Here is a 16,056-nt window from a genome sequence, read left to right as displayed (position 1 = left end):
TCATTGGAAACCTCCAAGGATCGACACTACTGAAGCACGGATAAAATTACTGCATTTTCGAAAGCGACTCTAACAAAAGTGCCTTGAAAATACAAAAGCTTTTGGTAGCTAAACAACATTTTATCATGGCTCCACGTCACCAAGATGGCACGACTTCAAAGAGTTCTGCATTTGTATTCTACTTATCGGTTGGTGCAGTTACAATTTTAGGGATGTTGGCGATAGCACTGACCGGTACATGGACAGTGAAATATCTCGGTGGATTCGCTTGGGATGGGACAGCTCACGAGTTTAACTACCATCCTCTTTGTATGGTCATTAGTTTGGTATTTCTTTATAGCGAGGGTTAGTTTCTTTGAAGCTTTACTAAAGTATTACTGTGCTCTGTTTCTTGTCAATTATGGACTACATAATTTAACTGCATGTATGCTGTTCTTGCAATTTACTTCAAAGTCTTGCTTTTTCTCCAATGTAGGATTCTTTTCCTCTGCAAACCATGAGCCATTTAAGCCTCTGGCTTTGGCTTTACTGTTGTGAACAGAACCACTAAATGATGGAGTAAAATATAGTCTTAAATTGTAAACCGGCGGTCCATTATAGCATATTTATATTCACTCTTAACTCCCGACGCAGAGGTTACCACGATGTAATTTATATAGTCGACGCGCGTTTTTAGACGATACAAAGAGCGATCGATAGATAGTCCTTATCTAAGGAGAAAGTCTTTGCCAATTTCAGTTCATGTGATTTATTCAAAAGAACTGTTTCTTTCAAATTTCTACCTATTTAGGTAAGCATAATTAATGACAAAAATATAGAGCTGGGAATTGCCTTGAGATCTGGAATGGGTGAACATAACATACAAGCTAAAGAGGTCTATTTATATCAGCGTATCTTTTAAGGTCGGCACACACGAGGGGACTAGTCCCTGCGACTAGTCCGTGCGACTAATCCCGGCGACAAGTCTTTGAAGGGTTTACACGAGGGGACCGGTAGCAGGGACTAGTCCCTTAAGGCATTCACACGAGGGCACTCAATTGCACAAGCACATAGGAAATTAAAAGGCGAAAGATGTTTCTTAGTTTGGGGCGTTACACGAAAACAAAATTGGACTATTAAACATCAACGCAAATGAACTACACTTATTCAGTCGGATGATTCATGCTTTTACGTGTTCCGTTTTTGTTTTGTTTTGTTTTGTTTTTTATTTTTAACAGACACAAAGTCAAATTGGGTAAAAATTCCATCAAAACGGCTCCAAGACATCTGTATATGTTTACAAAACTAGAAATAGTTTTTTATTCATCATCAGTTGTAGAAATCTAGAATTCAGGGAAAATTCATAGAAACTGCAGTGTTTACAAATACCGGAAGTCACGCATAATACTGACCCGTGATTGGCTTATTTACCGTTTAGTCGCAGGGACTGGTCGCACAAACAATTCACACGAAGGGGCAAACATTTGTTTCATGCGACAAGCCCCTGCGACTGGTCGCACGAATTCAAACCAGTTTGAATTCGTGCGACCAGTCGCAGGGACCAAAATTTGGTCCCTGCGACCACAGAAATGAGTAGTTCACACGAAGGGACTAGTCGCATGAAACTGGTCGCTGGGAATAGTCGCAGGGACTAGTCCCCTCGTGTGTGCCGACCTTTATGACATAGCGGCACAAATCGTCGAATTCCCATGCTTCTGGTTAATTATTAAGTGTTTTGAAGAGTCGTGCCCTGGGATGTCACGCAGCGCTGGGAGATCATTGCGTGACATCCAAAGGACGATTTTAAGGACTTCTAACGATACGACCTCTTTCAAACCGTCGATTAACGGTGGAAGACGCTCTTTAAACTTTAAAATGGGGGAGAGGGGGTGATAGAGGAAAGTCATCGAAGAAAGTTAAAATCAGTCGAGTGTTGGTTGAGACTTTTGCGTTTTATTGTAGGTTTAGCGAAAATTCCTAATGAAAAAAGCCCATTTGCCATTTACGAGAAGCACACACAGTTACCATGACAGCATAGGAGTTCATTAGTTTTTTTATCCTTTTTTTTCCAGCCATAATTATGTTCAGAGTCTTCCGTCATCAAAACAAGTTCTATGTTAAGCTGGTTCATTTCGGTCTTCAGTTGGTGGCTTTTGGAATCGCAGTCTGGGGTGTCAAGGCTGTGTTTGAATTCCACAACTTCAATGGATATGCCAATCTCTACAGCCTTCATAGCTGGTCTGGATTAGCTACCGTCATCCTCTTTGGTTGTCAGGTTAGTTATCTACTGCCATTTTTTTCTCTTCCTCGAGGGAAGACAGCAGCCCAACGTCTGAGCATGTGCAAACGTCGTAATGGCCACGCGTCTAAGGCAAAACAGCGGTTAAACGCCTGCGCATACGCAAACGTTGTAATGGCCAGGTATCTGGTCAGGTGGCATGCTTTCAGGCTGTCAGAGCCAAGTTTTCTCAGAAAAAAGAATTCGCTCTGGCGATTGGCTAACGTTCGAAACGTCAGTCTAGAAGCTCTTGGTTGATAAAAGAAAATTCTCTCGTTATACTCTCCCACTTACGCAGCGCCACAGTTTCCTTGGAAACTTGCCCCCTTGATTCTATACGAGTAGATGAGAGATAACGATTGACATGTTATTTTCTATTGGGACCAACCGTTTAGCCTGAAATTGTTAGATTCACAAAACGTACTATTTTATTTTCTTTACGGTAATAATCTTTTCCTCCCCAGCTTCTGGTTGGTTTTGTAAGCTTTCTGTTTCCTAAGCTGCCTGATGGTCCTCGTGCAGTGTACGTTAAAGTACATGTGTTCTTTGGCGTGTTTATCTTTATGATGGCCATCGGCACTTGCCTATTAGGAGTGATTGAAAAGCTTTCTTTCAACCAGAAGTAAGTACTTTTAAACTGATACTTTTAAGAATACAGGTAAATATCTTTTGTTGATCCCAAAGTGATGTAGTGCTCTGATGGTTAATTTTTTTTACCAAGCCTTCAATTTCTAAGTAATTGGGGTTTTATCAACTGAGTTGAAAAAGTAAATTGGCCATGGTAAAGTGTTTTAAAAGCTGACGTTTCGAGCATAACAAGTAACTATGTAAGTAAGCCACCTAGTTAATTGTTGTATTCATCTTCACATCCATCTCATGTCCAGAAATCCATTCCCTTTACTCAGTTCCTAAGACTTCCACAAGCTGCACAGCTTCAATACTTTTCGTGTCTAAATAGAGGTTTTACTTACTTACTTACTTACTTCGTTGTATATATAGTGATGACACTGATTTTTTTCCACATATCAGAGTCAATGTACCAGTTTTTCGAAAAACGTGGCTATCTTATTTCTGTCGTTCAAGCGGGTCACCACCGCGCCCAACTAATTTATGGACCACTCAGCTCTACAAACGGCACGTAAGGAAAATTCTCACCCCATTCCATTCACCCTAACATTCCACCCTCACAACCACGCAGTTAATTTTATCATTCTCAAAATCTTTAAATTACTTCAAAACGATTCAGAGACTGGCACTATCTTTTCGCTATCTCCACGTATTTCATTCAAACGAATCAAAAACATAGGCAACTTTTTGGTCAGAAGTTCACTACAAACTAATGAACAACCCGGAACTTTCAAATGCGCTCGCGCACGATGCAAAACTTGTCCTTTCATTTACAACTTTGAGCCGAATATTTATTTTATCAAAATAGGGACCAAAACACTTCTGACTGGCAGTCTAAGCAGCAGGGAAACTGAAAAGTGCCCCTGTCTCGTTAGGAAATGAACCCGTGATGGAGGCGTCAAATACTGTACAAAAACCTTTAATGAAACTTGTAGACCGAAATTTATCGGGAGGATCGTGCAATGCTGATAAACTTGCTTTCAGTAAAGCCAAGCCTGCCGATATTTCAGTAGATGAGAGACTTGATTTAGCGCAACATATTATTGTCGAAGATAATTGTCAAACCTCACCAAAACATTCATCTAGTCACCCTCCGCAGAGTGGTAGACAAAAACAAGGCGCTTGTTTGGAGAGTAGTATTGTCATTATTTTGTCCATTATTTTGGCTATCGTTATTAAGGTACTTGAATTGTTTGAAGTAGTCATATCAAGTACTGTGGAAGTACTTAAACAACCTCCGGTGTCTAGCAAAGGACACACGACTTTATTTTCAGGCGCCAGTACGCCGAATCTTTCTGCTTTGTCTGTTCAGGATAAAACTCCTGAGTGTTTATGTAAGGTCTCAAAAGAAGAGCCTCCAAGTTTTGAAAGTGCTGTTGTCGAAGAAAACAGCCTAGTTTTTGAACAAGCAGATATTTTTAATGATGATGTGTTAAGTAGTGACGATATTGTTATTTCGGAGGTCATTTCGAACAAAGCTAAGCAAAATGAGGTAGCCGATAGCGACAAAACTTTATGTAGTGACTACTCGCCTTTGGCTAGCAGCGATTTAGAGAATAGTGAACAGGGGTCAACAAGTTTATCCGTCTCGAGGACTTTAAATAACTTTAGCAGCAGAGCTGAAGCAAATTCTTTTGTACAGCCCGTTAGTAATTATGTAGAGGACAAAGTTGATGACATTTCTATTTCTTTTGCATCTGGAAGTGCTCTTCTACCTGTTAGCATAAAGGGTCATAATTTTCAATGTCTAATAGATTCCGGAGCTGCTGTCACAGCAGTAAGCGCTAATGTGTGGCGAAAACACTTATGTCACGCTTACCCAGAACTTGGTGTGCCTGATTCAGAAAGTGTGACTACAGTAAATGGTTCTCCTTTGACTACTGTAGGAAAGACTTTGATGAAATTTGTCATTGATTCTCGTATGTTTGCTTTCGAAGTATTTGTGATAGAGGACCTGTCTTTTGATGTTATATTGGGTAGAGATTTTCTTAAACAATTTTGTTTCAAAGTTGATTTTAAGGATGGATTAGTTAGTTTTCCCTCAGAGCCCAGTCCTTTTCCTTTTGAGGGTGTGCGCGTAGATGACGACGATGATCTAATTGATGAAGCCTTCATTTCTTCTGTCCATGCCTATCATAGCTTTGTGATTCCACCTCAGTCAGAAATTTTGATTTCTGGGGAACTTGAAGACTCGTCAAATAAGTATGGTATCGATGGCATGATTGTCCCAAAGCCTGATTTATCTCACCGTTATTCGATTTTTGGAGCGTCCGAGCTTGTTAGTGTTGCAGAGGATGGTACAATCCCTATTAGGTTGGTTAATCCTTCTTTTAAACCAGTGAAAATTTACCGAAGGACTCGTCTAGCTAATTTTGAGGAGATAGATCGCAACATAGCTACTTTCGAGTTGAACGCAAAAGAAAAGCTACGCGAAAGTCATTGTTCTCTTAGTAGTGACAACGAACCAGAAGAAGGTGATTATTCTCAGTTGCCTGACTTGTCTGATAGTATACTGTCAGCTGATGAAAAAATTAAATTTCGTGATTTGTTTAGTAAATACCGTGATGTGTTCGCTTTTTCTGATGCCGAATTAGGTAGAACGTCGTTAGTACAGCACGTGATCGATACGGGTGACGCTACACCAGTTAAACAAATGCCATATCGCTCTTCGCCTGAAGGTAAAAAAGAGATCGATAGACAAGTGAAGGGTATGCTAGAACGTGGAATTGTTCAAGAGTCAGTTAGTGCTTGGTCTTCACCTGTTGTTCTAGTCAAGAAAAAAGATGGTTCTATGAGATTTTGCGTTGACTATCGTAAATTGAACAAAGTTACCAAAAAAGATAGCTTTCCTTTACCTCTGATTTCCGATACCTTAGATTCTTTGAGTGGAACAAATGTTTTTAGCACAATTGACACGAAATCAGGTTATTGGCAAATAGAACTTCATCCTTCTGCCAGAGAAAAGACTGCTTTTGCTACGCACAATGGCTTGTATGAATTCTTGGTAATGCCTTTCGGTCTTACAAATTCTGGACAGAGTTTCCAGAGACTTATGGGCCATATTTTGAGAGGATTGGAATATCGATTTGCACTTATATATATCGATGATATCATTATATTTTCAAAGTCGGTCGACGAACATTTGGTCCATTTAGAAGAGATTTTTAAAAGACTTCGTAAAGCTAATATCAAACTAAATCCAAAGAAATGTGATTTCGTTAAACAAAGGGTAGAATATCTTGGTCATATCGTAACTCCCGAAGGTATTAGTCCAAACCCAGAAAAGATTCGTGTTGTGCAGGAATTCCCTACTCCAACTAATCTCAAAGAACTCAGGAATTTCTTAGGTCTCGCTAATTATTACAGACGTTTTGTCAACGGTTTTTCTCATGTAGCCAATCCTCTGAATGCATTGACTAAAAAGGGTGTTTCTTTCAATTCGACAGAAGAGTGTGCCGTCGCTTTCGACAAGTTGAAACGTGCTTTAGTGTCCGCTCCTATTTTAGCTTATCCTAACTTTAAAGAACCTTTTCTACTGTTTGTTGATGCTAGTTCTACAGGAATAGGATTTACCGTAGCTCAAGTCCAGGATGGTAAAGAAGTAGCGATTGCTTTTAACGGTCGCGGTTTGAGTAGTGCAGAGCGCAACTATAGCACAACTGAGAGGGAAGCACTCGCGTTAATAGAAGGTATTAAGAAATTTCAGCCCTATCTTCAGAGTCGCCAATTTACAGTTGTTACTGATCACAGTTCGTTACGTTGGTTAATGAATGTTAAGGGTGCTTCTGGTCGTCTTGCAAGATGGGCTTTACTTTTGCAACAGTACGATTTTGAAATTGTTCATCGCCCTGGTAAGATGCATGGCAATGCGGATAGTTTGTCTAGACGTCCTTATGACACAAGGGAATGTAATTCAATCCAAAAAGACGAGCCACCAATAGCGAAAGTACGAGAATTGCAAAGGCGTGATTTCGACCTTAGTGAGATAATCGATTACCTAGAAAATGATATTTTACCGTTAGACGATACTGCGGCGCGCAAGCTTTTACTTGTGACTGATAGTTATTACATCGGACATGATGGTTTACTTTACCATTTAGGCAACAATAGAAAGCGCAATTCTTGGGATTCATTTTCTCAGCTCGTTGTACCTCCAGCATTGAGATTTGAAATTTTGTCGAACATGCATGACCACGTTTCCGGTGCGCATTTTGGAGTCCATAAGACTTTCAATAAGGTTAAGCAACGATATTGGTGGAAAGGAATGTACAAAGATGTTGAACATTGGTGTAAGTCTTGCACTGAGTGTTCCATGAGAAAATCCCCTAGGAATACCAAAAAGGCACCCTTACTTCCAATTCCAGTGGAGAATGCTTTTGATAGAGTAGCTGTTGATGTGTTAGGGCCTTTTCCACCTTCTAATAAGGGTAATAGGTACGTCGTCGTTTTCAGTGATTATCTTACTCGATGGTGTGAAGCATTTCCTGTTCCGAGCGTTGAAGCAACTGTAATTTCTCGTCTATTAGTGAATGAGATCATTGCCAGACATGGCGCACCTAGAGTTCTGTTGTCTGATAGAGGAAAAAATTTCTTATCTAAAGTGGTAGCAGATGTTTGTAAGGTCTTCCGTATCCACAAAGTGAACACTTCCAGTTATCACCCGCAAACTGATGGCTTAGTTGAAAGATTTAACTCTACTTTATGTCAGTCACTTTCAATGTATGTCGCAAAGAATAAAAAAGATTGGGATTATTTTATACTGCTAGTTTTGTTTGCCCATAGAACGTCAATTTTAGAAGCCATTGGCGATTCTCCTTTTTACGTACTGTATGGCCGTGAGCCCCGTTTGCCTGTGGATGTCAAGTATTTACCGCCAGTCGATGACGACGTTACTGCTTCAGTGTTTGAACACCGCAAACGAATTGTTGAAAACATTGAATTAGCACAAAATTTAGCTAGAGAAAATTTGCAGCGTGCTCAGCAGAAAATGAAGGATTATTATGATCAGAATACGAAAGAACCAGTGTTCGAACTTGGTCAACGTGTTTGGGTTTATACACCTCGAACTAAAAAGGGTTTATCTAGGAAACTTTTGCACAATTGGTTAGGACCATACAGAATAGTAGAGCAATCATCTCCCGTTCATTTTCGTTTGCGCACTGATACTAATAAGAAACTTACCTTTGCCGTGCATGCGAATCGAATGAAGCCATTTATCGATCCATCTTTACGACCAATTGAACCTCCACTAGTGGACGATCCTGATGAGCCTTACCTGGATGAGTCTGATATTCCAGATGACTGTTTTGAGTCGGAGGTTCCTCTCGATAAGAATGTTAGTCATAAACCAGTTTCAGATACTACTAATTCAAGTTCACATTCAGACAATCAGATCCAGCCTTGTTCGGATTCATCAGAGAAAGACGACGATAGAATTTTCCCAGCTGAGCGAATTCTTAAATCTCGTAAAAAGAAAGGCAAAATGGAATACCTAGTTAAGTGGCATAACTTTCCCAAAAATCAGTCAACTTGGGAACCAGAGCAAAACATTTTGGATAGACGACTTGTTGATAATTTTAACAATTCGAGGAAGTGACTAGCTCCCACGTAATCAATTTATTTCTGTTTTGTTCTTCTCGAGAATTTCAGGATTTTAGGCAAATGTTTTTGTTTTCAAATGCAATTGGAGAGCTTTGTCGTTGATAAGGATGCTGCTGTCTGTAATATTGTTGATAGTAGCCACCTTGTTGTTGAAAAGGAGGTTGTTGCTGCTACTGCTGCAACACGAATGAATTCTCTTGTAGTCGACTCATTCCTGTTTTTTATCCCCCCGGATCTTCAAGACTGTATGCAAAGATTTTCGTTTTTATATCGAATTAAAGGATTTTGGGTAAATGGATTCCAGGCTTGCATCCCGACCATTGCTTTATCTCACATTTGCCTTTGTTATTGTTCAATTTTGTGTGACGCATGCTCAAAATTTTGACTCCCTCGTGCAGAAAGTAGAATTTTACCCCGCCCCGTTAATGATTGCTCATTCCCCTAAACCGCTTACCTTTTATACCGAGACAAAGCTTTTGAATATTCACACAGTCTTTAATTTTACGGAAATGGAGAGTACTTTTTCTATGAGTAATACATCCTGTTCCGCGCCTATGGGAAAGTTTTTCGATCAATTATTGCTGACAGTTCGAGGCTTCCAAAAGGTCGTTCGGCGACTTCTTTCTTTGCCAGGCTTTTCAACCCTAGTGGAGTGCGACACATATTGCCAAGGTATTACCAGTTTATGGTAGGAAAAGTCTCCAGAATGTTGTGCCCAAGAGTCTATAAGAGCTCCGTTTCTGAATGCAAAACTTGGGCGTTAGAATTCTGTCGCGGTCAGTCAGTTGACGAAAGACAGTGGTTACGAGGACAGAGTCGCACGCGACGTTCGAATTGGATGTGTCACGCAGGTGTTCAAGGTATTTTTCGTGCAATTTGGACCGGGACAGGACACAAATGTGAAAATAACCACATTAAGAACCTTAAGACCACTCTGAGATCTCTAACGTACGCTATGTCTATTTCACAAAGTATGATGCGAGTTCTCGACGGAAAAATTGTGCATTTATTCAAAATTACTGATCAGATGAACAGCAAACTGAACTTTTTGTCTCAGGATTTAAAAATGGTTCAAAGTACCTTTAATGACTGGCAGAAACAGCTAGAAAAATCTTCCAATTCAGCCAAATGCCGCGAAGGAATGACAATGGAATTTCCTTCTAAGTATACCGCTGAAATTAATCGTGCTTTTGCCGCATTTCTGAGACTATTTGAAATCCAAGATACTTTGAGTCAGATATCCCATCTACATGAAAAATCATTAGTGGGCTATTCCGATTTACCTAAGTTTATGTCTTCCCACTTGTCTGCCAAACTTTCTTCTGATCATTCATTGAGGTTGACTATAACAGCATTAGAACAAGGTTTGTCTGTTCTGGCTAGCCCAATGGTCGATGTCGAACACAGCGGTCAGGATTTGACTGTAGATATCTTACTGTTAGCACCAGAGATTACAGATAAAAATAGCTTCTGCGTCGTACAACATTTGACTCCACTCAAATTTAATATTTCGGGAAAATGTTTTTCAAGGCCTGTCGAACGCACAAACCTTGCTTTAATTAATTGTCCAAATTCAAGGCAGGTAGTCTCTTTAGACGGATTAGATAGGTGTTTTAGAAGTGAAGTAGGTTTCTTATGCCCTAAGAATGTATTAAAGACAGTTTATAGCTTGCAATGGTTAGGTTTTGCTTGGAATCCAGACCTGAAACTTTCTTTCCCGCGAAACCATCAACCAACTTCGAAGTGCGACCATATCCACCCATTGGCTCATCTTGGAGGCAGATATTTTCTCTCCACCACTTCTGGAACTTTAGCTTTGAGCAATGGCGAGCAACTTAACATTTCTCCGTTGGCCATCTATAATTTCCCTTGCAACGTTAGCTTCATTGGAATGGAGACTAGTTTGGGCACTTGTCCCCAAAGACTAATGGTGTCATTGCCTTTATTTTCAACGGACACACTTTCTTATGTTCAGTGGGATCCCAACTCAGATGATTTTCCTACATTGAAGTTACATCATAAGTCATTGACCATCCCACCACCTATCAAGATTAATCATACAGTGATCGACAACTTCGATGAGTTGTTCCAACTTTATGATAGGCAGCTCAGTGGCACTTTGCAGAAGGCAGACAGTTTGATTGATCAGATAGAGGTAACTACTCAGTTCACTTACATCGAGTATATTACGTTCATTGCACTTGGTCTATCAGTGGTGAATTTCACTGTATTCTGTATTCTTTGCCGGTGCATCTCCAGAATATCTGTGCGACACTCCACACCTGCCAGCCCACCTACCTTGCCAACAGCAGTTGCAGAGAGTCACCAACATAAAACCTGCACACATTGTTCAAAGCACAGAAGGATCAACCGTCTGAAAACAACATCCGTAGAAGAAAGTCGTACAACACACAAACCCGGAGAGAAAAGAAGTAAAGACTATCCAAGACAAGTCATTCAAGGAACTGAACTGAACTAAACTATTTCTATTTCGATAATGAATTATATAATAACTTTAACTTTAGTTCATTTTTCCCGAGTATTAGATGAATTAACTGCCATCCAGCTAGCGTCGGTTAGCGGGTTGTTCGCAACCTTCAAACATCGATGTGAGAGTCAGCCCCTGGAACAGGTCACTCCCGTATTCCATGTAGACCAATATTTTCCATGGCAAACATTTGATTTATTCTTAAGTTTCTTTTCTGGCAGCGGACGTGACATTGATTGGGACACTGGTGACCTAGTTGCATTTGTCAATATTAGTCATTACTTCATGGTTCATGAACAGTTCTTAACTCGTGTCTTTCGGGCCCCCCTTTCTGATAATTTTTACCCCTTGTACGAAGAAAATCAGCTTTGTGCGGTAATGTTCACTTTGAAAATGAGGAATTACCTTTCAGTAGCCCGTAGCCTTTTAGTTCACGCGTCGCGCGAGTACGATGGGATTTTCGTTTTTGGCGATCTCTTGTTAGCAGATAGCATAGACCACTTTAGGCAGTTAGTTAACAACCGTTCGACTGGGTTGTGACCGAACTGATAGGTATCAATTGAATTAATTAAAAAAAAACAAAACAAAACAAAACAAAACAAACAGCAAAAAAAAATTTAATTATTTTGTATTAGATAAGTTAACTTTTCCATGTAATATTTCCCTACCGTCCGCATCGAGGACGATGCTTAATTTAGGCGGGGAGGAATGTTGTAGAGCGTTTTCAAGGCTCGATATTTCAAGCATTTTTAGGTTTACCTTTTGTTTTATTAAGTCTCGCCTTTTCGCCCCTACGTGCTATTTTTATGAATCTATAGTTTTGATCATTTATTTTTAGTGTGTGCTTGAAATTGGCTCAGCAGTTACCGTGCTAGACATTTTAATCCCTTGTTATGGTTGAAAATAACTAGTTTGCTAGGTGGTCATGTTTGAGTTGGTAAAACTGACCTTGAGTTTTACCCACACTGAACATCCTGTTTTGGAAGTTCCCACGGTTAGCTAACCCAAACATGTCTGTGATTTTTGTATTTAATACTGGAGCACTCCTTGCTGAAAGTAGTAGAAATAAGCAGTGGAACAAGAGAGAGAATAAAGAAGAAAATTACAGAGTCTCAGTACCTCCTGTTAATTTGCCAAGCGAGTGGTAAAACCCCTCAACACTAATGAACAACCCGGAACTTTCAAATGCGCTCGCGCACGATGCAAAACTTGTCCTTTCATTTACAACTTTGAGCCGAAAATATCCGGACCAAAACGGACAAGTAAGGTTACTAATCACTCCACGTGCACCTCTTTCAATGTTTTCTGTTGCATAACTTGCACTTACTGCAAAAAGATGTACATTGGTGAAACAGGAAAACGGCTAGGTAACCGATTCCGAGAACACCTTCGCGACGTAGAAAGGAACGACAAGGACGCATCCAAACCAGTCTAGACACTTTAATCTGCCTAACCATTCCAAGCATCATAAGGCGGCTTGCGGCCTTTCCCTACATTTAGGTAGTTCGGAAAGCTGCAAAACTCTTGAAAGAAAGTTTATCTTTCAAATCGGCACTCTTGATCCTAATGGTATAGTAAACGAACGCTTTTCATTCCATATATTTATTCCTGTTTTTCTCGTCACCATGTTCCCACCAATAGCGTAGCTCCACTTTCTGCATATAAGCAAGCACACAACCCACAATACCTCCATTCGCTCTGACGAAGGGCTAACGCTCGAAACGTCAGCTTTTAAAACTCTTTACGGTGGCCAATTTACATTATAAACTCCAGTTGATAGAAACCCAATTACCCTGTCACTCCCACCGATGTAACACCAAAGTTACTTTAGAAACCTACCCCCTTCCTTCAATTTATAACCATGGTAAAAACGCACGAATCTTTTCAAAAGCGTCCTTTTTGTTAGTGGCAGAGTAAAAATCATGACATAACACGTAGCACCCAGGGCATTGTGATACATTTAAGTGATGATAATTAAACTCTTACCTTTTGCAGCTACTCAAAACTACCTTCTGTTGGAAAGTTGGGTAATTCTTTGGGTATCACACTGATCCTCCTAGCTGGCACAGTAATGTTTGTGGTGACAAACTCAGCATTCAAGGTGGTAAATACAGATGAAGAGCGAGAGTCCTTGATAAGTGAGCGCATCTAGAAGGTGCCCGATGTCTTTAGGTGCCCAATTTCTGCAACATACCAGCAAGCTGGCATCTAGCCTCACACAGACATCACAGCGCACTTAGATGGTGCCAAATGTCTGCAACATACCAACAAGCTGTCATCCTGTCTCCAACAGATATCAAAGCGCACTCAGATGGTGCCCAATGTCTGCAGTAAACAAACAAGGTGGTATTCAGTCTGACACAGACATTATAGCGCACTTAGAAGGTGCCCAATGTCTGCAAAATAGCAACATGCTGGTAAACAGTCTCTACAGACATCAAAGCGCACTGAAAAGGTGCCCAATGTCTGCAACATACCAACAACTTGGCGTCCAGTCTGATGCAGACATCATAGCGCATTAAGAAGGTGCCCAATGTCTGCAATGTACCAACAAACTGGCATTTAGTCTCACATAGACATCATGGCGCAATTGGATTGTGCCCTATTTCTCCAACGTACCAAAAATATGATATTTAGTATCACACAGACATCATAGTGCACTTGGATGGTGCCCACTGTCTGCAATGTACCAACAAGCTGGCATTTAGTATCACACAGACATCATAGCGCATTTAGAAGGTGCCCAATGTCTGCAACGCATCAATAAGCTGACATTTTGTCATACACAGAAATCATTGCGCAATTAGATGATGTCCAATCATGGGGTAGAATGGGTGGACATCATGAATTATTCATAACCAAATTTGAAGGCGACCTTGCTTTGAAGAGCCCTTAATTAGAGGCGAATGGGCCAAAACTGGCCAACAAGGCTTCGTAAAACTCACCTTTCTGAGATTTGGAAGTTTTTGCTTCTAAATCAACGCACGGCGTTTAGAAGATTAAAGGTGTATCTACAATTTGCACCCAAAATAAACGATAATTACGAAGTAGAAGTATTATTCTTTTGAACTTGAAAATACACCAAATTCGGGTATTTTTAGTATGGAAGTCATTTTCCAGAGCGAGTTTCTGAAAAGCCTTACTACCCATGAACAGTCAACGCGCGGCAAATAAAAAATTGATCTTTACTCTCACAGAATCCGTTTTAAGTTTGAAAATTGACCGATGGGAACCTTTATCCATTTCAGTTTGAAAAGGTTTAGTCGAAATTGCGTTAAAAAATGGCGCTTTTTGAGCGAGCGAGCGAGCCATTGTCTTTAGCTTAGCCATGAATAACAATCAATTGTCATACTAAACAATGCCCATTATTGAAACTCATTCGCTTGTAAAATTATTCACAGCTCACTTACATGGTGCACAATGTCTGGAACTTACAAACAAGCTGACATCAAGTCTCACACAGACATAGCGCACTAAGAAGGTGCCAGTGTCTGCAGTACATATATCTTATTAACCAAGCGCGAGGGCCGTACTGGGAGAATATCGGCCCGAGGTCTTGACAGTACGGACCGAGCGCAGCGAGGTCCGTACAAAAAAGACCGAGGGCCGATACTCTTCCAGTACGGTCCCGAGCAAGCTTGGTTAATAAGAGATTTCTTATACGACTGAAGTTCAAAGGGACACAAGTGCGGTATCATTCGGGACCATTTGGGACAGTGCCCGGTCCAATACTGAGAGAATAACGACCGGCAATAGAGCATTTTGATTGGTTGATTTTAGTTATTGGCCCTCTGACTGCCCGAGTCGTGTAATAAACCAATATATTGTCATCCAGTCTCACACAGACAATATGGGGGATTTAGAAGGTGCCCAGTGTCTGCAGCCAAGCAACATGCTGGCGTCCAGTGTCATACAGACATCACAGCGCACTTAGAAGGTACTCGATGTCTGCAACATACCAGCTAGCTGGCACACAGTCTCACACAAACATCATAACGCACTTGAATGGTGCCCAATATCTACAACATACCAACAAGCTCGCATCCAGTCTCGCACTGACATCAGAGCGCACTCAAATGGTCCCTGATGTCTGTTACATACCAAAGAGAAGGCATCCAGAGTCACAAAGGCATTAAAGTGCACTTAGAAGGTGCCCAATATCTGCAATGTACTAACAAGCTGGTATCCAGTCTCATACAGGTATCGTAACAGGCTCAGATAGTGCTCGATGTCTGCAAAATACCAACAGGTCTTCATCCAGTCTCACACAGACATTTATAGCGCACTCAGAAGGTGCCCAATGTCTGCAATAAAGTAGCCAACTGGCCTTCAGTTTTAAACAGACATGACAGCGCACTCAGAAGGTGCCCAATGTCTGCAATAAAGTAGCCAACTGGCCTTCAGTTTTAAACAGACATGACAGCGCACTCAGAAGGTGCCCAATGTCTGCAATAAAGTAGCCAACTGGCCTTCAGTTTTAAACAGACATGACAGCGCACTCAGAAGGTGCCCAATGTCTGCAATAAAGTAGCCAACTGGCCTTCAGTTTTAAACAGACATGACAGCGCACTCAGATAGTGCCCAAAGTCCGCAACAAGCCAACACTTTTTTTTTTGTACTCCTAACGTTTTGCTAACATTCTAAATTGTTCCATCGGGTTTAAGTAGTTACGAGTATAACTTTATAAATCCGTTGTAACCGTTTTACTTATGACACTTTAAGTAAAGTAGCACCATCACAATTATCTAGAGGAGCTCTGTTTAATGACTCAATTAGTGCCCTCCTTCTAAAAGGCCCTTTATACCGTGTTTTGATTGTATGATGATTCCTTAGTATTGCACTGCGCATCCGGTATTGCACTGCGCATCCGGTATTGCACATGCAAGTCACTCAATCAGTGTGCGCGCATTCCGAAAACATGGTATTATTTTTCAATCGAGGTACAGTAAACGGGTACGATGGTCTTTTGCTCTCGAACGAGCACGGAGAGCTGTATTCTCTATTGCATAATCTTGTTGTACAAATTATCTCCCTTAAATTGGAGAAATTTTAAAAAGGTTAAAAGAGCGGGAAATCCTATATA

The 16,056-nt window shown here is 40.7% G+C and overlaps 1 protein-coding gene across 1 annotated transcript; it reads left to right on the top strand.

Moving 5' to 3' along the window:
* The first annotated feature begins 3 nt into the window (after nt 1-3).
* Nucleotides 4-16,056, top strand: LOC111325980 (ferric reductase SjCytb561). Its single transcript, XM_022929900.2, has 4 exons — nt 4-345; nt 2,052-2,254; nt 2,722-2,879; nt 12,969-16,056. The coding sequence occupies exons 1-4, from the start codon at nt 126-128 to the stop codon at nt 13,123-13,125; spliced, it is 738 nt and encodes a 245-aa protein (XP_022785635.2). The 5' UTR covers nt 4-125; the 3' UTR covers nt 13,126-16,056.

Source organism: Stylophora pistillata, chromosome 12 (assembly GCF_964205215.1).
Source record: "Stylophora pistillata chromosome 12, jaStyPist1.2, whole genome shotgun sequence".
Taxonomy (NCBI): Eukaryota; Metazoa; Cnidaria; class Anthozoa; order Scleractinia; family Pocilloporidae; genus Stylophora; species Stylophora pistillata.
The sequence above is the reverse complement of the archived record's forward strand: the minus strand, read 5'-3'. Positions and strand labels throughout refer to the sequence as shown.